We start from the raw sequence: 23638 nt of genomic DNA on the forward strand, positions 1-23638 counted from the left end.
AGGGATCGAATGAAGGGTAGAGCCACGGGTCGTAACACATCTAAAATGTAACGTCCACTGTTCAAAGTGCCGTCAATGCGAACAAGAGGTGACCGAGACGTGTAACCAGTGGCATCCCATACCATCACGCCGGGTGATACGCCAGTATTGAGATGACGAATACACTCTTCCAATGTGTGTTCCCTGCGATGTCACCAAACACAGATGCGACCATCATGATGCTGTAAACTGAACCTGGATTCATCCGAGAAAATGACGTTTTGCCTTTCGTGCACCCAGGTTCGTCTTTGAGTACACCATCGCAGGCGCTCCTGTCTGTGATGAAGCGTCAAGGGTATCCAAACCCATGGCCTCCGAGCTGATGCACCATGCTGCTGCAAACGTCGTCAAACTGTTCGTGCAGACGGTTGTTGTCTTGCAAACGTCCCCATCTATTGATTCAGGAATCGAGACGTGGCTGCACGATCCGTTACAACCATGCGGATAAGATGCCTGTCATCTCGACGAGGCCGTTGGGATCCAGCACGGCGTTACATATTGCCCTCCTGAATCCACCGATTCCACATTCTGCTAAAAATCATTGTATCCCGACCAACGCGAGCAGCAATGTTGCGATACGATAAACCGCAATCGCGATAGGCTACAATCCGACCTTCATTAAAGTCGGATACGTGATGGTACGCACTTCTCCTCCTTACACGAGGCATCACAACAACGTTTCACCAGGCAACGGCTTTCAACAGCTGTTTGTGTATGAGAAATCGGTTCGAAACTGTCCTCATGTCTCCACGTTGTAGGTGTCGCCACCGGCGCGAACCTTGTGTGAACGCTCTGAAAAGCTAATCATTTCCATATCACATTATCTTCTTCCTCTCAGTTAAATTTCGCGTCTGTAGCAAGTCATCATCGTGGTTTAGCAATTTTAATGGCCAGTAGTGTATGTATCGAGTAGATTCCACAGTTCTTTCTTGCGGTCGTGACGTCACTAGTGCGCTTTCCACTACCGACTCCCGCGGTGAAGAACACCTGTATGAACAATGTGAATTTCGATTACTCACTTACTTTGTAGTGCGCGTGTGCCAGTATGCTGTTTCAAAGCAATGTGCAAATGAAAATTTATCACAAACATGCCACAGTTACCGTTCAGTATCAGTTAAAAACGCAGCAATGATATAAGGCTTGAAAAATATCACGATACCAAAGAAATCAGATAAAAGTCAAATGATCAAGCTGTAGCGTAATGGATATTGTCGTGGTATTACGGAGTGAAAGAATGTATGTTCCATTCAGCCACATGGTAATCCTTTTTTTCATTTCGGCATTGTTAACACTGCATGGGAGTTTATTATGAATGGAACACAAATATGTTCTGATTTAACATTTCCGTCTGTTTATAGAACGGAGGATGAAATAAATATCTGGGTGTTTATTTCCGAATATGTGATGATTTCAGAGTGTATGGTTCAAATGGTTCAAATGGCTCTGAGCACTATGGGACTTAACATCTGAGGTTATCAGTCCCCTAGAACTTAGAACTAATTAAACCTAACTAACCTGAGGACATCACACACATCCATGCCCGAGGCAGTATTCGAACATGCGACCATAGCAGCAGCGCGGTTCTTAAATGAAGCGTCTAGAAGCGCTTTTTTTGTTTTAATGTCATTGTGTTCGTTTGTTCGTTGCATCTGCTCGAGGCGGACGTCGCTAGACACTCGTTTCAGTTCGTCGTTGATCCATTAACTCAGTTCTTTCATTTTTTTTTATTTTTTTTTTACAGAGGGCAGCTAACCCTCTGACCGGTTGAGCTACTGAGCCGGCGTCGGCCACAGCGGCCGATAGTGTCTACAAAGGTAGCCACTCAAAGTTAATACCTCTCACAGTCAAGTGTAGCACTCACTGTAACAGTAATATTTTTAATACTTACTCCATCGCTCCAGATCAACTTCAGAACTAAGTACAATCTACTAGACAACAACTCTCAAAGATAACTCTCTGCTTCTCAGAAGAAGTTAATCCCAATTAATTTCAGAACAAGAGGCGTTATATATTCAGCATTGTACACTCCTGGAAATGGAAAAAAGAACACATTGACACCGGTGTGTCAAACCCACCATACTTGCTCCGGACACTGCGAGAGGGCTGTACAAGCAATGATCACACGCACGGCACAGCGGACACACCAGGAACCGCGGTGTTGGCCGTCGAATGGCGCTAGCTGCGCAGCATTTGTGCACCGCCGCCGTCAGTGTCAGCCAGTTTGCCGTGGCATACGGAGCTCCATCGCAGTCTTTAACACTGGTAGCATGCCGCGACAGCGTGGACGTGAACCGTATGTGCAGTTGACGGACTTTGAACGAGGGCGTATAGTGGGCATGCGGGAGGCCGGGTGGACGTACCGCCGAATTGCTCAACACGTGGGGCGTGAGGTCTCCACAGTACATCGATGTTGTCGCCAGTGGTCGACGGAAGGTGCGCGTGCCCGTCGACCTGGGACCGGACCGCAGCGACGCACGGATGCACGCCAAGACCGTAGGATCCTACGCAGTGCCGTAGGGGACCGCACCGCCACTTCCCAGCAAATTAGGGACACTGTTGCTCCTGGGGTATCGGCGAGGACCATTCGCAACCGTCTCCATGAAGCTGGGCTACGGTCCCGCACACCGTTAGGCCGTCTTCCGCTCACGCCCCAACATCGTGCAGCCCGCCTCCAGTGGTGTCGCGACAGGCGTGAATGGAGGGACGAATGGAGACGTGTCGTCTTCAGCGATGAGAGTCGCTTCTGCCTTGGTGTCAATGATGGTCGTATGCGTGTTTGGCGCCGTGCAGGTGAGTGCCACAATCAGGACTGCATACGACCGAGGCACACAGGGCCAACACCCGGCATCATGGTGTGGGGAGCGATCTCCTACACAGGCCGTACACCACTGGTGATCGTCGAGGGGACACCGAGTAGTGCACGGTACATCCAAACCGTCATCGAATCCATCGTTCTACCATTCCTAGACCGGCAAGGGAATTTGCTGTTCCAACAGGACAATGCACGTCCGCATGTATACCGTGCCACCCAACGTGCTCTAGAAGGTGTAAGTCAACTACCCCGGCCAGCAAGCTCTCCGGATCTGTCCCCCATTGAGCATGTTTGGGACTGGATGAAGCGTCGTCTCACGCGGTCTGCACGTCCAGCACGAACGCTGGTCCAACTGAGGCGCCAGGTGGAAATGGCATGGCAAGCCGTTCCACAGGACTACATCCAGCATCTCTACGATCGTCTCCATGGGAGAATAGCAGCCTGCATTGCTGCGAAAGGTGGATATACACTGTACTAGTGCCGACATTGTGCATGCTCTGTTGCCTGTGTCTATGTGCATGTGGTTCTGTCAGTGTGATCATGTGATGTATCTGACCCCAGGAATGTGTCAATAAAGTTTCCCCTTCCTGGGACAATGAATTCACGGTGTTCTTATTTCAATTTCCAGGAGTGTACATAAGAATACTACAAATGATTGAATGTCTCCTATTATCAAGATTGAAAGTTAAATTACAGGAGTTACTAAGTCAGAAAATGCAGTTAAAAATGGGGCAGAGTTCAGTTTTCACACTCTTTGCTGGTCACAATTTTGTGATTGTGTCAAATATCACTTACTTTGCGGTGTCTTCTCAGTGCTGTGTTCGGCGAGTCGACTTCTGCAGATAACGTACCTGCTCATTGTTTGTCGTCAGCTAGTTCAGAAACAAGTGGAACCATTTCATTCAACATCTCAATTGCGTTACAAAAGGACAAAAAATTGAAGTCTTACTCACATAGTAGGAAGACAATACTAATCAACCAGATTTTTGCATAATACAGTGGAACTATGAACCATGACTACTCAGACGGGAGTAGTTAAATGGACCCTCCTATCATTAATGTGTTTTGTAGTTATGACGGTTTTACAGATAGCTGCTGCTGTGGAAACCGCAGTCATCACTATACACGACAATAACATATGTCTGATCATCATTACCATAGATGATACATGTCTTAAATGATAGCATTTTGCCCTGCTGCATTGTGCTTGTTCCACCCTCACAGGTACTTTTTGTCTTTTGACACAGACGGCTTCTTCAGCATTAGTTCAACCAATTTGTCCACTGAGAAGCATCCAGACAGGTTGTTTTTCCTAACATAAATTAATCATATGTACGAGTCATGTTCTTACAAAAAATTAGTATTTTTAATTATTTATCTAATTTCATGATAGTCTTAACTGTCGATGTTCAACAATAGTTTAAATGTTTAATATGAATACTAAAGTATGTAATACTAACTCTGCCACCTAATGGCTTCAAGCACATCACTCTTTCTGTCTGTTAAGTTATAAAAAAGGGATGAAAAAATTAATATGCCATCATAGCAGAACTCTTACAATGTTTTCACTGCTATTTTCAATATCGTAAATGAGTTTCAAACAGTAACAGCGTTCTTAATATACTAACGGGAAAACATCGAAGCACCAAGGAGTTGTGTGACGGAAACAAAAGTTGACGGGCGTGTTTCTACAACTGAAAGATGATGTCTACTCAGATCTCATGCCAGTCGCCCCCTGTGAGGATGCAAATCAGATTTGCTTTAAATACACGCCGTAACGGTCGTGAGAATTAGTTATATAGTTATCCTTGAGATAATCTGAAATTTCACTACTCTACATTAATTATTTTTTTGTGTTCTGATTTTTTCCGCCAGTATACTATTCCTCAGTATTAGTTGCAGGAAATTTCCCTTGCCCTTTATTCTATCCGCCATATGACACAAATCACAGTATTATTTTTATGTTTGAGCTTTTCAAGTGTTTCACTGTCTCACAAAATATGCTATGCCACAGTTATAGTTTTAAGCGACTCTACAGCTGAATAACTACTCAGTTTTTACCTTCACTTTAAATCCTGAGGGAAACTGGACAAGTCTGCGAATAGATATGCACACAAGATAGACTGCAATGGCGGCAACCAGAAGCAGGAAGGCGACGACGTCCAGCAGCAGCCGCTGCCACCAGTGCAGGTCGAGGGCGCTACTGCGCAAGTGCGGGGCCCCCTTGTGACGTATCACGTACTCCAGCCACCACACGGCGCGCTCCACAGAGTCCACCTGGTGCTCACGGAATACCGACGACAAAGTTCTCATGCTCTCCCTGTACCTGAAAAAAAAGATACAGATCAGAATACAGCATTTCAGAATAAAGTGTATGAGTATATTCGTCTCCTGTAACTCTTCCATATTGTTAAAATTCTACATGGATTTAGAAATTATATTCAGCCTCAGAATAATTAACCGAATGTTCCACGAAACAGAAATAAATGGCGTTGTGATTGGCATTGTTTCAGTGATATATTGAATACCAATCATTGCATTTGTTCTCCTTTTACGATTGTACACTACTGGCCATTAAAATTGCTACACCACGAAGATGACGTGCTACAGACGTGATATTTAACCGAATGGAAAAAGATGCTCCGATATGCAAATGATTAGCTTTTCAGAGCATTCACACAAGGTTGGCGCAGACGGCGATATCTTCAACGTGCTGACATGAGGAAAGTTTCCAACCGATTTCTCATACACAAACAGCTGTTGACCGGCGTTGCCTGGTTAAACGTTGTTGTGATGCCTCGTGTGAGGAGGAGAAATGCGTACCATCACGTTTCCGACTTTGATGAAGATCGGATTATAGCCTCTCGCGATTGCGGTTTATCGTATCGCGACATTGGTGCTCGCGCTGGTCGAGATCCAATGACTCTTAACAGAATATGGAATCGGTGGGTTCAGGAGGGTAATACGGAACGCCGTGCTGGATCCCAGCTGTCTCGTATCACTAGCAGTCGAGATGACAGGTATCTTATCCGCATGGCTGTAACGGATCGTGCAGCCACATCTCGATCCCTGAGTCAACACATGGGGACGTTTGCAAGACAACAACCATCTGCACGAACAGTTCGACGACGTTTGCAGCAGCATGGACTACCAGCTCGGAGACCATGGCTGCGGTTACCCTTGACGCTGCATCATAGACAGGAGCGCCTGCGATGGTGTACTCAACGACGAACCTGGGTGCACGAATGGCAAAACGTCATTTTTTGCCGATGAATCCAGGTTCAGTTTACAGCATCATGATGGTCGCATCACGGTTTGGCGACAACGAGGTGAACGGACATTGGAAGCGTGCGCAATGCTGGGGTGTCACCCGGCGTGATGGTATGGGGTGCCATTGTTACACGTCTCGGTCACCTCTTGTTCGCATTGACGGCACATTGAACAGTGGACGTTACATTTCAGATGTGTTACTACCCTTCATTCGATTCCTGCGAAACCCTACATTTCATCAGGACAATGCACGACTGCATGTTGTAGGTCCTGTACGGGCCTTTCTAGATACAGAAAATGTTTGACTGCTGCCCTGGCCAGCACATTCTCCAGATCTCTCACCAATTGAAAACGTCTGGTCAATGGTGGCCAGCAACTGGCTCGTCACAATACGCCGGTCACTACTCTTGATGAACTGCGGTACCGTGTTGAAGCTGTATGGACAGCTGTACCTATACACGCCATCCAAGCTGTGTTTGACTCAATGCCCAGGCGTATCAAGGCCGTAATTACGGCCAGAGGTGGTTGTTCTGGGTACTGATTTCTCAGGATCTATGCACCCAAACTGCGTGAAAGTGTAATCACATGTCAGCTCTAGTATAATATATTTGTCAATGAATACCCGTTTATCGTCTGCATTTCTTCTTGATGCAGCAATTTTAATGACCAGTAGCGTATTTTTTTTTTTTTTTTTTTTTTTACGGAACTTAGTATGACTTCATTTCTGGCCATGCTCTACTTACGAGAAAAATTTCTAGTTACACAGGATATAGTGACTTTGTACAGAAGGATAGTTGTAAGTGGTGACATTCTTATCAAGTATAACTGACGATAACTTCTTGTCAAATCTATCTTTTTCCCAAATGTATAAGGCTGCAACACCCGTTGTTTGTCAGCTACGTCTGTTCTCTTTCATCACTTGACAGAAGTAGAGACTGATGGAAGCATTGCGCGAAATTTTCTATAGTGCCTCCATTAAAATTATTGTTAGTTCTTGTCCAGAAACTTAATCAGGTATCACAGGAGAGTGCGTTGACACAGACAGCTCAACTTCAACCGTAACAATGTGGTTCGATAGGTTCTCTGTCTGCACAATGTGTTGTTATAGTGCTAAGACCATATAGCTAAATGGCTATGTATGTATCCAAACAATGCAAATTTCTCTTTATTTCTAGAGTCTAAGGGCGAAGGACAGTGTGAAATTTACTGCTGTACTGAATGCATGTGATTCGCACGAAATTGCCAACATTTATACCTGTATCTACCAAGAAAGTCATGTTAAGGCTCGAAATTGTGTTCCATTCAGTGGAATAGTTATATCAACCACAGAGTATTCGTTGAGACTCTCAGAAACTAAGTCTGAAGTTCCAGCTTTTATAGCAGCGAGAGGAGTTTCGAAAACACTTTTGCGACAGACAGAATAAAAGAGCACATTTGTGTAAAACGTAATGTACTGTGTGTCTATGAATCCATACATCATAATTATGCTGTTTGGAAGATATAATACAGAATAACATAGAATGCCACATGCAGATTCTTCCGACTACATGGGCTCTCAAGAACCGGCAATGCCAGTTACTGTTGCTTCCTGTAACCGAAAACAACGTTTAGTTCAAGTACGTAGCTAAATTAACTGGCCATGATTGGCAAACGAATCTTCTCTTTCGCCTTATTTAACTTTAAGAACCTCTGGTTACAACTGTAATACATTAACTTTTACTGTGTCTTAGCTACAAAAGAGTCAATCTAAACCTGAGGTACATATTTGTGAATGTTCAGCATTTTCATCATGTGCAAGTGCTGCCAACTGCTGGTCATCACAATGAAAAATCAGCAAGTCAATGACGCAGTGCGCAGCAGCTCGTGGCCACCAGAATACTCGGATGTAGTTGGTACGCTATATTACACTGTATAACTGAATATTGTTATTTTGCATGTTAAGTATTGAGTGATAATTTTACTATTTGTTACAATAGAGAATATTTCGTAATTATTTATTTTAGTCCAAAAGCGAACCAAGTATTTTGAAAATGGGTCCATATTTTGGTATACATTTTGCATCTAAAATCATTAAAAAGTCTCCTAGCAGTGCCACATAAAGAAAAATATTCCTTCCACCATAAAAAATGCAGGTCTCAAAGGCTTAAGGTGACGCTGCTGCCTACTCTGTCTACTGCCATGTCAACTGAATTCATGACCCGATATTGGTTGTTGATAACGTAGATGATCTCCGACAGTTCATCAGCGTGGTAGCAGATTACAACCGTGATCTAGATCTGAATATTAAAATAAATAAGATGCAGTTTATTATTGTCACATAACAGCCCAACTCTTTTACAAATACATACAGTTAAGTAGCTCCTTAATACAGAGAGCGGACAAGTTTAAACACCTTAGTGCTACGTGAAGGCTAGACATCAGATATGGAGATAAAATGTCGCATAGAGATCTCCAGCAACGCTTTCATAGAAATTAAGAAAATTCTTACAAAGTACAGACCAGGACCTTAATGTCAGAGTTAGATTTCTAAAATACTACAGCTGACCTGTATTTCTATACAGTTTTGAAAGTTACATATAATAAGAAAAACTGCATTTCTGGATGTATCTCTCAGAAGACCAAATTCAGTCACGTGCAAATCCTGAGGACGAAATTAATGTTCCACATGTGCCACTGCCAAATAACATAGATAGATGAAGCTTTGACCTGTTACAGTATTGAACTATTACAACATTTTCCATAACGTAAATGAAAGAAATACGCAGTGAGTGTAAAGTAAATGACACGTTTATCCAAAGAAACTAGTTACACGGAAGTGGCCACGATTTATGATGATCCCCTTGTTGTTGTTGTTGTCGCCTTCAGTCCAGAGACTGGTTTGATGCAGCTCTCCATGCTACTCTATCCTGTGCAAGCTTCTTCATCTCTCAGTACCTACTGCAACCTACATCCTTCTATATCTACACTCCTGGAAATGGAAAAAAGAACACATTGACACCGGTGTGTCAGACCCACCATACTTGCTCCGGACACTGCGAGAGGGCTGTACAAGCAATGATCACACGCACGGCACAGCGGACACACCAGGAACCGCGGTGTTGGCCGTCGAATGGCGCTAGCTGCGCAGCATTTGTGCACCGCCGCTGTCAGTGTCAGCCAGTTTGCCGTGGCATACGGAGCTCCATCGCAGTCTTTAACACTGGTAGCATGCCGCGACAGCGTGGACGTGAACCGTATGTGCAGTTGACGGACTTTGAACGAGGGCGTATAGTGGGCATGCGGGAGGCCGGGTGGACGTACCGCCGAATTGCTCAACACGTGGGGCGTGAGGTCTCCACAGTACATCGATGTTGTCGCCAGTGATCGGCGGAAGGTGCACGTGCCCGTCGACCTGGGACCGGACCGCAGCGTCGCACGGATGCACGCCAAGACCGTAGGATCCTACGCAGTGCCGTAGGGGACCGCACCGCCACTTGCCAGCAAATTAGGGACACTGTTGCTCCTGGGGTATCGGCGAGGACCATTAGCAACCGTCTCCATGAAGCTGGGCTACGGTCCCGCACACCGTAGGCCGTCTTCCGCTCACGCCCCAACATCGTGCAGCCCGCCTCCAGTGGTGTCGCGACAGGCGTGAATGGAGGGACGAATGGAGACGTGTCGTCTTCAGCGATGAGAGTCGCTTCTGCCTTGGTGCCAATGATGGTCCTATGCGTGTTTGGCGCCGTGCAGGTGAGCTCCACAATCAGGACTGCATACGACCGAGGCACTCAGGGCCAACACCCGGCATCATGGTGTGGGGAGCGATCTCCTACACTGACCGTACACCACTGGTGATCGTCGAGGGGACACTGAATAGTGCACGGTACATCCAAACCGTCATCGAACCCATCGTTCTACCATTCCTAGACTGGCAAGGGAACTTGCTGTTCCAACACGACAATGCACGTCCTCATGTATCCCGTGCCACCCAACGTGCTCTAGAAGGTGTAAGTCAACTACCCTGGCCAGCAAGATCTCCGGATCTGTCCCCCATTGAGCATGTTTGGGACTGGATGAAGCGTCGTCTCACGCGGTCTGCACGTCCAGCACGAACGCTGGTCCAACTGAGGCGCCAGGTGGAAATGGCATGGCAAGCCGTTCCACAGGACTACATCCAGCATCTCTACGATCGTCTCCATGGGAGAATAGCAGCCTGCATTGCTGCGAAAGGTGGATATACACTGTACTAGTGCCGACATTGTGCATGCCCTGTTGCCTGTGTCTATGTGCCTGTAGTTCTGTCAGTGTGATCATGTGATGTATCTGGGCCCAGGAATGTGTCAATAAAGTTTCCCCTTCCTGGGACAATGAATTCACGGTGTTCTTATTTCAATTTCCAGGAGTGTATTTAGTGCAGGGGCGGGCAAACGTTGCACGCTGCTCATGAGCGCACAGCGCTGCACGTGTGCTGCTCGCATGCAGGCGTCGACCGGGGCTGTGGCGACAGCCGGCAGGTTGCGGCAGTGTAGTGCCGGGCTAAGCTGCGGACGTTGATGCGAAGCGAGCACTATGTAGTGAGCGTTGTATTTCAAGAAACGAAGAAGTGGAGATTTGCTATTTTTTAAATAGTAATGGGAGAGTCATTTTTTCTTTGTGCAAAAACGTGAAAATTCGAAATGTTTAATATGTGGCAGTATTCTCGCTGGTCAACAGAAGTTTAGTATTGAAGGCCATTATAATAAATTTCACAAGGACGAGTACAATTTATTGTCGGATTCTGAGCGGATGGGGAATTGACTGAGCTTAAGAAGAGCGATCTGACGATACCAGATGAATCTGTCGTAGTTGGCCGGCCGGAGTGGCCGAGCTGTTCTAGGGACTGCAGTCTGGAACCGCGCGACCGCTATGGTCGCAGGTTCGAACCCTGCCTCGGGCATGGATGTGTGTGGTGTCCTTAGGTTAGTTAGTTTTAAGTAGTTCTAAGTTCTAGGGGACTGATGACCACAGCAGTTTAAGTCCCATAGTGCTCAGAGCCATTTGAATTTGTCGTAGTTGCTGTTGTCACGAGAGATCTGCGACTTTCTCTCGTCATGTCTCTCATCTAACTGATTTAACATTTTATGGAGCACTGTTTTCAAGTTTTCAGGACGACAACAATAATAGCCCAGCGGTATGTGCAAGTTATAAGACTGCGCTTAATATAGCGAGAGCTGGAAAACCATTTGCTGAATTAATAAGTCTCGGTTAAGAGCAAACATCAGTGATGAAAATTTACGTAACTGTTTGCGTTTGTCTGTATGTAGAAATTTTGTTCCAAATATTAAACGTTTTGTAAACTCCACCTGTGATAATTAAATAAAACGTATCGTATGTAATAGGTACTCTTTCAAGCACTCCTACTAACCTTATTCATTCACTCAATAAAGCAAGCTAGGAAACAAAACGCATTACAGAGGAAGGAGCGGACAGAAGGTATGGTGGGGATGGGAGATAAGCGGGTGGCCAGCTGGCCCCTGAGTGCACGCGAAGCTCCTGTTAACTGCACGCATGCAAGTGCACCGCATATGTGCAGGATTCCTGCCCGCCCCTGGTTTAGTGTATTCATCTCTTGGTCTACCTCTACAATTTTTACCCTCCATGCTGCCCTCCAACACGAAATTGGTGATCCCTTGATGTCTCATAATATGTCCTACCAATCGATCCCATCTTGTGGTCAAGTCGTGCCACAAATTCTCTTCTCTCCAATTCTATTCAATACCTCCTCATTAGTTATGTGATCCACCCAACTAATCTTCAGCATTCTTCTGTAGCACCACATTTCGAAAGCTTCTATTCTCTTCTTGTCTAAAGTACTTATCGTCCACGTTTCACTTCCATAGATGACTAAACTCCATACAAATACTTTCAGAAAAGACTTCCTGACACTTAAATCCATACTCGATGTTAACAAATTTCTCTTCTTCAGAAACGCTTTCCTTGCCATTGCCAGTCTACATTTTACATCCTCTCTACTTCGACCATCATCTGTTGTTTTGCTCCCCAAACAGAAAAACTCATTTACTACTTTAAGCGACTCATTTCCTAATCTAATTCCCTCAGCATCACCCGATTAAATTCGACTACATCCCATTATCCTCGTTTTGCTTTTGTTGATGTTCATCTTCTATCCTCATTTCAAGACACTGTCCATTCTGTTCAGCTGCTCTTCCGGGTCCTTTGCTGTTTCTGACAGAATTACAATGTCATCGGCGATCCTCAAAGTTTTTATTTCTTCTCCATGGATTTTAATTCCTACCCGGCCCTTTACAGCTTGCTCAATATACAGATCGAATAACATCGGGGATAGGCTACAGCCCTGTCTCACTCCCTTCCCAACCACTGCTTCCTGAGGTCTAAAGTAATGTTCCACATGTGCCATTGCCAAATAACATAGATAGATGCCCCCCGACTCTTATAACTGCCATCTGGTTTCTATATAAATTGTAAATAGGCGCCGGCCTGGGTGGCCGAGCGGTTCTAGGCGCTTCAGTCCGGAACCGCGCGACCGCTACGGTCGCAGGTTCGAATCCTGCCTCGGGCATAGATGTGTGTGATGTCCTTAGGTTAGTTAGGTTTAAGTAGTTCTACGTTCTAGGGGACTGATGACCTCAGAAGTTAAGTCTCATAGTGCTCAGAGGCATTTGAACCACTTATTTTTGTAAATAGTCTTTTGCTCCATGTGTTTTACTCCTGCCACCTTCAGAATTTGAGAGAGAGTATTCCAATCAAACTTGTCAAAAGCTTTCTCTAAGTCTACAAATGCTAGAAACGTAGGTTTGCCTTTCCTTAATCTATTTTCTAAGATAAGTCGTAAGGCCAGTACTGCCTTACGTGTTCCAACGTTTCTACGGAATCCAAACTGATCTTCCACGAGGTCGGCTTCTAGCAGTTTTTCCATTCGTCTGTAAAGAATTCGTGTTAGTATTTTGCAGCCGTGGCTTATTAAACTGATAGTTCGGTAATTTTCACATCTGTCAACACCTGCTTTCTTTGGGATTGGAATTATTATATTCTTCTTGATGTCTGAGTGTATTTCTCCTGTCTCATACATGTTGCTCACTAGATGGTATAGTTTTTTTTCGGCCTGGCTCTCCCAATGCTGTCAGTAGTTCTAATGGAATGTTGTCTATCCCCGAGGCCATGTTTCGACTTAGGTCTTTCAGTGCTCTGTCAAACTCTTCAAGCAGTATCATGTCTCCTATTTCATCTTCATCTAAATTCTCTTCCATTTTTATAATATTGTCCTCAAGAACATCGCCTTTGTATAGACCCCCTAAGACCTCTCTGCTTTCCGTTCTTTGATTAGTACTTAACTTTACCAAATACAGAATATTGTTCTTAACAGGGGTGTAATCACTATGGGCAGCAATGCATGCTCTGCAACGTGCTCTCATGCTTGTCACGAGGTTGGAAAGTAGTTCTTGAGGTGGAGCGTTCCATTCCTCTACCAGCAAGGTTGACAACTGCTGGATGGTCGTTGGTGCCTGTAGACCTGCTGATATATGTCTCCCTACCGTATCCCACTGTGCGTGATGTGATTTAATTCAGGGGAATGTCCAGGTCGACCCATGCACCGAGTATCCTCTCATTCCAAGAGGTCCACCACTTGTGCTCTTCGAAGTTATTGCGCCTTGTCATCCATAAAAATAACGTCAGGGTTGAATGCTCCCCTGAAAAGACGCCCATATGGAAGGAGCACAGTGTCACGATAACGTTGATGAGTGAGTGTATTGCGTTCAAAGATATGGAGATCGGTACGCCCGTGCAAGATTTTGCCTGCCACCGCCATAACACCTGGACTACCAAATCTATCATGTTAGACAATGTTCCTATGTGCATCACCTCTCACCATAAGAGGATACAACCCCACTCACAAGTCAGGCTGAATGTTCTCTTGTCTGTGGAGATAAAGTGGCCCCACGTTTCGTTGGTCCAATCCTTGACCAGCGAGTGTATCGTGTTCAAAGATTTGGAGATCGACATGCCCATGCAAGATTTTGTCTCCCACCGCCATAACACCTGGACTACCAAATCTATCATGTTAGACAATGTTCCTGTGTGCATTACCTCTCACCATAAGAGGATATAACCACAACCACAGGTCAGACTGAATCTACTCTTGTCTGAAGAGATAAAGTTGGTCCAGTCCTCGACCAGTGACTGTATCGTGTTCAAAGATTTGGAGATCGGTACGTCCATGCAAGATTTAGCCTCCCACCGCCATAACCCCTGGACTACCATATCTATCATGTTAGGCAATGTTCCTGTTTGCATCACCTCTCACCATAAGAGGATATAACCACAATCACAAGTCAGACTGAATGTGCTCTTGTCTGAGGAGATAAAGTGACCCCACTTTTTGTTGGCCCTGTCCTTGACCAGCGAGTGTTTCGTGTTCAAAGATTTGGAGATTGGTACGCCCATGCAAGATTTTGCCTCCTACTGCCATAACCCCTGGTCTGCCAAATCTATCATGTTAGACAATGTTCATCTGTACATTACTTCTCACCATAAGAGGATACAACCACAATCCCAAGTCAGACTGAATGTGCTCTTGTCTGAGGAGATAAAGTGACCCCACTCTTCGTTTGTCCAGTCCTTGACCAGTGAGCGTATCGTTTTCAAAGAAACTGGGATATTTTGGATATCAGCCTTATGCAAACACAATTAGTTTATTTTCATATTTCCCCACACATGTTTCGACACCAGTGTGTCATATTCTGTGGGTTAAATTTTTATTTTCTGTAAAGTACAACATCGCATTTGTAATAATTTAACAACTGTCGTGTTTTTTTTTTTTTTGTTTTTTTTTGACAGCGTTTCATCTGCAAACTAGCCATCAAGAAAATTATTGCGTATTTGTGAAGAGCTGTTTCCAGGTTAGAGGTCATGTACGTTCCTGTACTTAACATTTTCCTTCCTATTTTGTGTCCCAGGTTGGTGTCTCAATCAGACGAACTGTGTCTGCGTAAGGCTGATTTCCAAAACAACCCAGTTTTTAAATCGAAAACACGGAAGAACGACAAGAGGCACTTCAAACTTAAGTAAAATGAGCATCTCAAAGCCAAGCCAAGCGTGTTCAAAGATTTGGAGATCGGTACGCCCATGCAAGATTTTGCGATCCACCGCCATTACACCTGGACTACCAAATCTATCATGTTAGACAACGTTCCTGTGTGCATCACCTCTCACCATAAAAGGATACAACCACAGTCACAAGTCAGACTGAATCTGTTTTTGTCTCTTCGTTGGTCCAGTCCCTATGCTCTTGGCACTATCGCAAACGGTGCCGTTAATATGCGGGTATTGAATGCCTATTCCTGGTCGGCGAGCAAAGATATCATCTCCATTCAGTCGCCTTGCCACTGTGGAGAGCGAGATTACGTGCCTTGCATTCTTATTAACTGCTGTTGCTGCCATAGCCACTACTTGACGTGGGTACCTTCTTGCCTTCACGACAATGTAGCTGTCAACTGCTGCTGCACTTCACCGTAGTCAGTCGCCTCTCTCCTTCGCCCTGCAGTCCTAATGGTTTGAAATGATCCCCGTGCACGTGAAACAATACTATGATCAGTACAAAATTCGTGATCTGATCTCGTTAACTTCATTCTTCCAGATTCCGGATGATTGTTCACCATGTGTATCACCCACATTGTTTTACCCACTGATGTCGACAGAGCGCCCTAATTGCTAGCTGATAGACGCACACTGTCTTTCCCAATTCCCTCAGCTGCATGTTGGGTGGCTGGCCCTACCTGGCCTTATAGTCAGACCGGCTTCACACCATGTGGCGTCGAACGTCCCGTGCACGACTAGGAGACCGCTGGAAACATGTTGCCAAACGTTCATTCACCCCAGCCAAGCTGTTAGTAGGTATTAGTAAGTTATGTTACTTTGTCTATCATGTCATTAAGTTTTTCAAAGCAGTGTATACAGGGTGGTCCATTGATAGTGACCGGGCCAAATATCTCACGAAATAAGCATCAAACAAAAAAACTACAAAGAGCGAAACTCGTCTAGCATGAAGGGGGAAACCAGATGGCGCTATGGTTGGCCCACTAGATGGTCAAAAGGATATCAACAGCATTTTTTTTAAATAAGAACCCCCATTTTTCATTACATATTCGTGTAATTCGTAAAGAAATATGAATGTTTTAGTTGGATCACTTTTTTTGCTTTGTGATAGATGGCGCTGTAATAGTCACAAACGTATAAGTACGTGTTATCACGTAACAGTCAGCCAGTGCGGACGGTATTTGGTTCGTGATACATTACCCGTGTTAAAATGGACCGTTTACCAATTGCTGAAGAGGTCGATATCGTGTTGATGTTGGCTATTGTGATCAAAATGCCCAACGGGCGTGTGCTATGTATGCCGCTCGGTATCCTGGACGACATCATCCAAGTGTCCGGACCGTTCGCCGGATAGTTACGTTATTTAAGGAAACAGGAAGTGTTCAGCCACATGTGAAACGTCATTCACGACCTGCAACAAATGATGATGCCCAAGTAGGTGTTTTAGCTGTTGTCACGGCTAATCCGCACATCAGTAGCAGACAAATTGCGCGAGAAACGTGAATCTGAAAAACGTCAATGTTGAGAATGCTACATCAACATCGACTGCACCCGTACCATATTTCTACGCACCAGGAATTGCATGGCAACGACTTTGAACGTCGTGTACAGTTCTGGCACTGGGTGCAAGAGAAATTACGGGACGATGACAGATATTTTGCATGCGTTCTATTTAGCGACGAAGCGTCATTCAGCAACAGCGGTAACGTAAACCGGCATAATATGCACTATTGGACAACGGAAAATCCACGATGGCTGCGACAACTGGAACATCAGTGACCTTTGCGGGTTAATATATGGTGTGGCATTATGGGAGGAAGGATAATTGGCCCCCATTTTATCGATGGCAGTCTAAATGGTGCAATGTATGCTGATTTCCTACGTAATGTCATACCGATGTTACTACAAGATGTTTCATTTCATGACAGAATGGCGATGTACCTCCAACATGATGGATGTCGGGCACATAGCTCGCGTACGGTTGAAGCGATATTGAATAGCATGTTTAAATGACAGGTGGATTGGTCGTCGAAGCACCATACCATGGCCGGCACGTTAACCGGATCTGACGTCCTCGGATTTCTTTCTGTGGGGAAAGTTGAAGGATATTTGCTATCGTGATCCACCGACAACGCCTGACAACATTCGTCAGCACATTGTCAATGCATGTGCGGACATTACGGAAGGCGTACTACTCGCTGTTGAGAGGAATGTCATTACACGTATTGCCAAATGCATTGAGGTTGACAGATATCATTTTGAGCATTTATTGCATTAATGTGGTATTTACAGGTAATCACGCTGTAAGAGCATTCGTTCTCAGAAATGATAAGTTCACAAAGGTACATGTATCACATTGGAACAACCGGAATAAAATGTTCAAATGTACCTACATTCTGTATTTTAATTTAAAAAACCTACCTGTTTCCAACAATTGTCTAAAATTGTGAGCCATATGTTTGTGACTATTACAGCGCCATCTATCACAAAGTGAAAAAAGTGATCCAACTAAAACATTCAACTACACGAATATGTAATAAAAGTGGAGGTTCCTATTTTAAAAAATGCAGTTGATATCCGTTTGACATGTGGCAGCGCCATCTAGCGGGCCAACCATAGAGCCGTCTGGTTTCCCCCTTCAAGGTAGATAGGTTTCGTTCTTTGTAGTTTTTTCGTTTGACGCTTATTTCGTGAGATATTTGGCCCGGTCACGATCAATGGACCACCCTCAATACCTCAACAGTTCATAACAGAGGAGGAGATTGAGGGTGAAAGTGAAAAGCGTGAAGAAGAACATCTTCGTTCAATATAAAGCAGTGGACAAGAGTACCAAGGACAGATCACCTACTGTATAGTACAGCTCGTAGAATAAAGACAAAGATACAGCGTGTGTTCGCAAACATCCATTAACGGATAGGCAGAAGAATATACAAACATACATTGCCGCCTACTTCAACGTTTCAACGCTAGCATCTCTGGAACGGTATACAGTGAAAAACGAGTTTCACAAGTATGTATTTCAGGTAGGGGCTCATGAAAGCAAACACTATGAGACGTTCTAAAATGTAACCAAATATTAGTTTCAACACAAACTTGGTTTTTTAAATGTATTATTTACCACGCAAACAGCAGCAGCGTTGTTTGCATCGCAGCACGTCAGTTACCCCCCAAGAAATTACAAAGTGAAATTGACGCTTCAATAAGCGCCGCTATTGTACATCCCGAGATGCAAGCGTGAACTCCACGTAGCTCGCAATCGCGATGTGATTGACGTACTACGATGCGACAAACCCTGTAGTTATTGCTATTTACACTGTTATTAAGTGGACTGGAAACAATACAGGCGTCCAGTCACACACAATGAAAATCAAGGAAAGGATTACTCGATAGTGCTTTATTTATCTTTACTACAGTACTGGAATAGACGTTGCAGTCAAGAAATTCCGAATACCACCGGCCAGGCTTAACATAATTAATGGGTAACCAAGGCTCTAACAGAGGAGTAAAGGCTAGTTGTACGTAGTTGAACATCAATCAGATAAAGGTAGTTGTCACAAATAGAAATGTCACTGAACATTTTTAATGATTACGTTAAAACTGAACTTTTGCACATACTGAAAAGGTTACACAACCTTTCACTAGTACTTACAAAACAAACATACGTCTTCTCAGAAACACACGAAATGTAAGACGATTTGTAGTCACATTCCTCAAAGCAGTAACGCTACAGCGTACTTTCAAAGAGATCACCATTTACATGACTACACCTCTATGCACGCTCAACACTGATCGGCTCACTGTTGTCAGTGTTTCTTGTTGTTATTGCAGCACATGCAGCGGAAATACAGGCTTTAATTTTGTCCACTGTTGCTGACACCTGCCGATACACCACATTTTTTCACGCGCCCCAAACAAAAATATGTGGTGAGTTATGCGAACGCGCTGGAAATCTCTGAACAGGACGGCCTCATCCTATCCATCGGTTTGGCAACTGTTGGTTTAGTGCATTTCGTTTCGCCATGGCACCATGCGTAAGGCATCCATCATGCTGACACCATATTTTTGACGTAAATGAAGAAGTAGATCTTCCATCAGTCCAGGTAAGCTGCATCTCGAGAATCACCCTTACAGTCAACCGTTAAGAATGTCATAAGTGAAATATGGGACAACGATGTGTTGTCCTCAATACCACACTGTGCATTCACATTCCAGTGACGTTGATGTTCTACCCGACGAAGTCAGTGTGGGTTTTCTGGTGACTAGTTGTGCATATTGTATAACTTCACGTTCTCATGGTTTGTAAACATGGCGTCATAGGTAAAAAGTGCCCTATGCATAAAGTTCCAGCTTCGACGCAGAACTCACCTCACCAATTCCAGGCGAATTTGAAAGTCTTTGCTATGAAGCCCTTGATGTAGTGACATGCGAACTGGCGGTATTTATGCCTATGAAGAACGTGCAGGACTCTTGTTCGGCCAGCCGCTGTGGCCTAGCAGTACTAGGCGCTTCAGTGGGGAACCGCGCTGCTGCTACTGTAGCAGGTTCGAATCCTGCCTCGGGCATGGATGTTTGTGATGTCCTTAGTTTAGTTAGGTTTAACTAGCTCTAAGTCTAGGGGACTGATGACCTCCGGTGTTAAGTCCTATGGTGCTTAGAGTCATTTGAACCATTTGAACGCTTGTTCGATGGATTCTCACCAGTCCATCGATTTACAGCGAATTTGCGTGAGGGTTCATTGAAGCGGCTGCCAGGACAGCTGCCTCTTCTGCTTCGTGTGTTACTCCTTTGTTCCGGATCCGCATTTGTGAGGATATGTGTCCTGTAGCGTGAAGGCATTAACACTTTTCGAGAATGATGGACGGGTCGGATCATGTCTATTGCGTAACGTTGGATATACAGTTGTGCTGCTCAATCCATTTTGGTGACATTCTCCATAAAGTAGTAACATGTCAGCTATTTACATGTCGAATGCCTCGAACGGATGGACAAATAAATTAACACCATGCTCACGACACTGATACCAACTACAGTGTACAGTACACTAGTGCAATTTACCTGTACGTACCTCCACACAGATCAGCCTGCTTCGAAGTAAGCTGTTCCTCCACACAGCCCCAACTACGGTCCGTTGCAGTACACAACTGCAGAGGCGAATGGTTTTACTGGGTAGTGTAACTGGTGAATCTACACTAACCGGTAGTTTCTCTGCCTCGTGATGACTGGGTGTTGTGTGATATCCTTAGAGTGTTAGGTTTAAGTAGTTCTAAGTTCTAGGGGACTGATGACCATGGATGTTAAGTCCCATAGTGCTCAGAGCCATTTGAACCATTTGAACTAACCGGTAGTGTTCTGCAGTGTCTACACAGATAAATAAAACATGAAAGAGGGAAACCACTATATACATATCAATGTTTGTGGCTGGAAACCCTGTTATTACGTTCAGTCCTCGTGATAACAGTGAAAGTAAGATTGAGTTACTCAGTCACATAACGATTAACAGCGACGAGGCTTCGCAGTTGCATCTCCGGATGTGCAATAGCAGCGCGTTTATTTTGTAATTTTCGGGATATAATTGACTTATTGACATGCAAACCCCATTATGTAATTTTTCATGTTACTGACTGCTTAACATATAATACAGCGTGTCCATTCAAAAGAAATTTACGCTGATCAGCCAGAAAACGATGACCGCCGACCTACTATCGATACAAAGCCATCTAGGCGACAGCAGCGTCAACTGGCGAGGAGTGACTGCTAGTCAGAGGCACGAAAAGTGCATGTAGTATCAGTCAGCGTGCTGTGCTTTTGTACACACATCAAAAAGTTTGGCATTACCTCGGATCCGAGAGTTCCGGAACCTGGACAGAAAATTGGAATAGAGAACAACATAAACACCATTTCCGCCCATTTTATTGCTCGTGAAAACCACACATTGCCTGTTGTACCACCATACAGCGACACCCTGAGAGGCGGTGGTCCAGACTGCTGTCCACATTAGTACCTCTGACACTCCGTAGCACGTCCTCTTGCATTGATGCACGCCTGTATTCGTCTTGGCACACTATCCACAAGTTCATCAAGGCACCGTTAATCCAGATTGTCCCACTCCTCAACGACGATGCGCCACCAACCACTCCCTTGGAGTGGTTGGTGGGTCACGTCGTCCATAAACAACCCTTTTCAGTCTATCCCTGGCATCTTCGATAGGGCTCATGTCTGGAGAACATGATGGTCACTCTAGTCGAGCGATGTCGTTATCCTGAAGAAAGTCATTCACAAGATGTGCACAATGGGGGCGCGAACTGACGTCCATGAAGACGAATGCCTCGCCAATATGCTGCAGATATGGTTGCACTATCGGTCGGAGGATGGCATTCATGTATTGTACAGCCGTTACGGCGCCTTCCATGACTACCAGCGACGTACGTCGGCAACATGAAATGCCACCCCAAAACAGCAGGGAACTTCCACCTCGCAGCACTCGCCTGACAATGTGTCTAAGGCGTTGAGCCTGGCCGGGTTGCCTTCAAACATGTCTCCGACGATTGTCTGGTTGAAGGCATATGCAACACTCATCGGTGAAGACAACGTGATGCCAATCCTGTTGTTGCTGAGCCCATTGTGTCGTGGTTGCAAAGATGGACCTTGCCATGGACGTCGGAGTAAAGCTGCGCATCATGCAACCTGTTGCACACTGTTTCAGTAGTAACACGATGTCCTGTGGCTGCACGAAAAGCATTATTCAACATGATGGTGTTTCTGTCAGGTTTCCTCCGAGCAATAATCCGTGGGTAGCGGTCATCCACTGCAGTAGTAGCCCTTGGGCGGCCTGAGCGAGGCATGTCATCGACCCTATCTCTCTGTATCTCCTCCATGACCGAACAACATCGCTTTGGTTCACTCCGAGACGCCTGGACAATTCCCTTGTTGAGAGCCCTTCTTGACACAAAGAAACAATTAAACAATGCGGACCCGATCGAACCGCGGTATTGACCGTCCAGGTATCATTGAACTAAAGACAACTCGAGCCGTGTACCTCCTTCCTGGTGGAATGACTGGAACTGGTCGGCTGTCGGTTCTCCTCCGTCTGGTAGGCGCTGCTCATGCATGGTTGTTTACATTTTTGGGTGGGTTTAGTGACACTTCTGAACAGTCAAAGGGACTGTGTCTGTGATACAATATCCACATTTAACGTTGTCTTCGGGAGTTCTGTTAACCGAGGCGATGCAAAACTTTTTTTGATGTGTATCTAATGAGGAAGGTGCACAGTCTATCTAAGTCTGACAGATGATAGATTGTAGAGACCCGGAGGCTAGGCACGAGCATTTCGGAAACTTAATAACTTGTGTGTACGAGGAGTTCTGTAGTGAGTATCTTCAACACGCGGCGAAACCACGATAAAATTACTGCCAGATGTCGTGGGTTGCATGGCTACCCCTAATTACAGATGTCAGATGTCGAAGAGTGGGCAGACTGGTAAACCAGGACAGGCGGCGAACTGTGACGAAGCTAACATCAGACTTTAATGCTTGGCACACTACAAGTCTGTCTGAATACACAGTGCACTCAACTCTCCTAACGACGAGCCTCTTATCGAACGGCCCATACATGTGGGAATGTTAATACCACTACATCGACAAATATAACTCTTCAAATGGCTCCAAGGGCTATTGCACTTAACATCTAAGGTCATCAGTCTCCTAGACTTAGAACTACTTAAACGTAACTAACCTAAGGACATCACACATATCCATGCCCGAGGCAGGATTCGAACCTACGACAGTAGCAGCCTGGTGGTTCCAGACTGAAGCACCTAGAACCGCTCGGCCGCAGCGGCCGGCACAATTATAACTGAAATGAGCAAGTGGCCCAAGGCGCAGGACGTTGGCGCAGTGACAGAGCGTTGCATGGTCTGATGAATCCAGGTACCTTCTTCATTATCCCGACGGGAGGGCGCGATTCCATCGTCTTCCTGTGTAACAGCTCGTTGACACGTGTACTGCGGGACGGTGACAAGTTCGTGGGACTCCATTATGTTCTGGTAAACATTTACTTGGGCATACATGGATCCAGCCGAACTCGTGCAAAGCACCATGACGGTTAAGGTGTGTCGTACACTAGTTGCAGATCACATACACTTCTTCGTGACGATCATATTTTCCTACGGCAGTAGCATTTTTCAGAAAGGTAACGGGCCATGTCACAAGGCCAGGACTGATGGATTGGTTTGAGGAACAAAGTGACGAGTTCCAATTGATATGCTGGCCCCCCAGTTCGGCAGCGCTGAAACCGACCGAACACATTTGATATGAGACTGAGCACGCTGTAATTGCCTGGGTAAGTCCTGTCGGAAGAATTCAGAACAGGGGTCTGCGAGTACTGTCGAACATCCTACTGACCTTTTTTTTATCAGTCTTTGATGCG

At 45.2% G+C, this 23638-nt stretch overlaps 1 protein-coding gene across 1 annotated transcript in view; it reads right to left on the reverse strand.

Moving 5' to 3' along the window:
• Nucleotides 1-4897: 4897 nt before the first annotated feature.
• The window catches only part of LOC124776004 (UDP-glucosyltransferase 2-like), an 87152-nt gene continuing 68411 nt past the window's right edge, over nucleotides 4898-23638 (reverse strand). The window contains exon 7 of the mRNA XM_047250846.1: nucleotides 4898-5177. Coding sequence (XP_047106802.1) covers nucleotides 4898-5177 — 280 coding nt within the window. The remainder of the gene's footprint in view (nucleotides 5178-23638) is intronic.

Source organism: Schistocerca piceifrons, chromosome 2 (genome assembly GCF_021461385.2).
Source record: "Schistocerca piceifrons isolate TAMUIC-IGC-003096 chromosome 2, iqSchPice1.1, whole genome shotgun sequence".
NCBI classification, from domain to species: Eukaryota; Metazoa; Arthropoda; class Insecta; order Orthoptera; family Acrididae; genus Schistocerca; species Schistocerca piceifrons.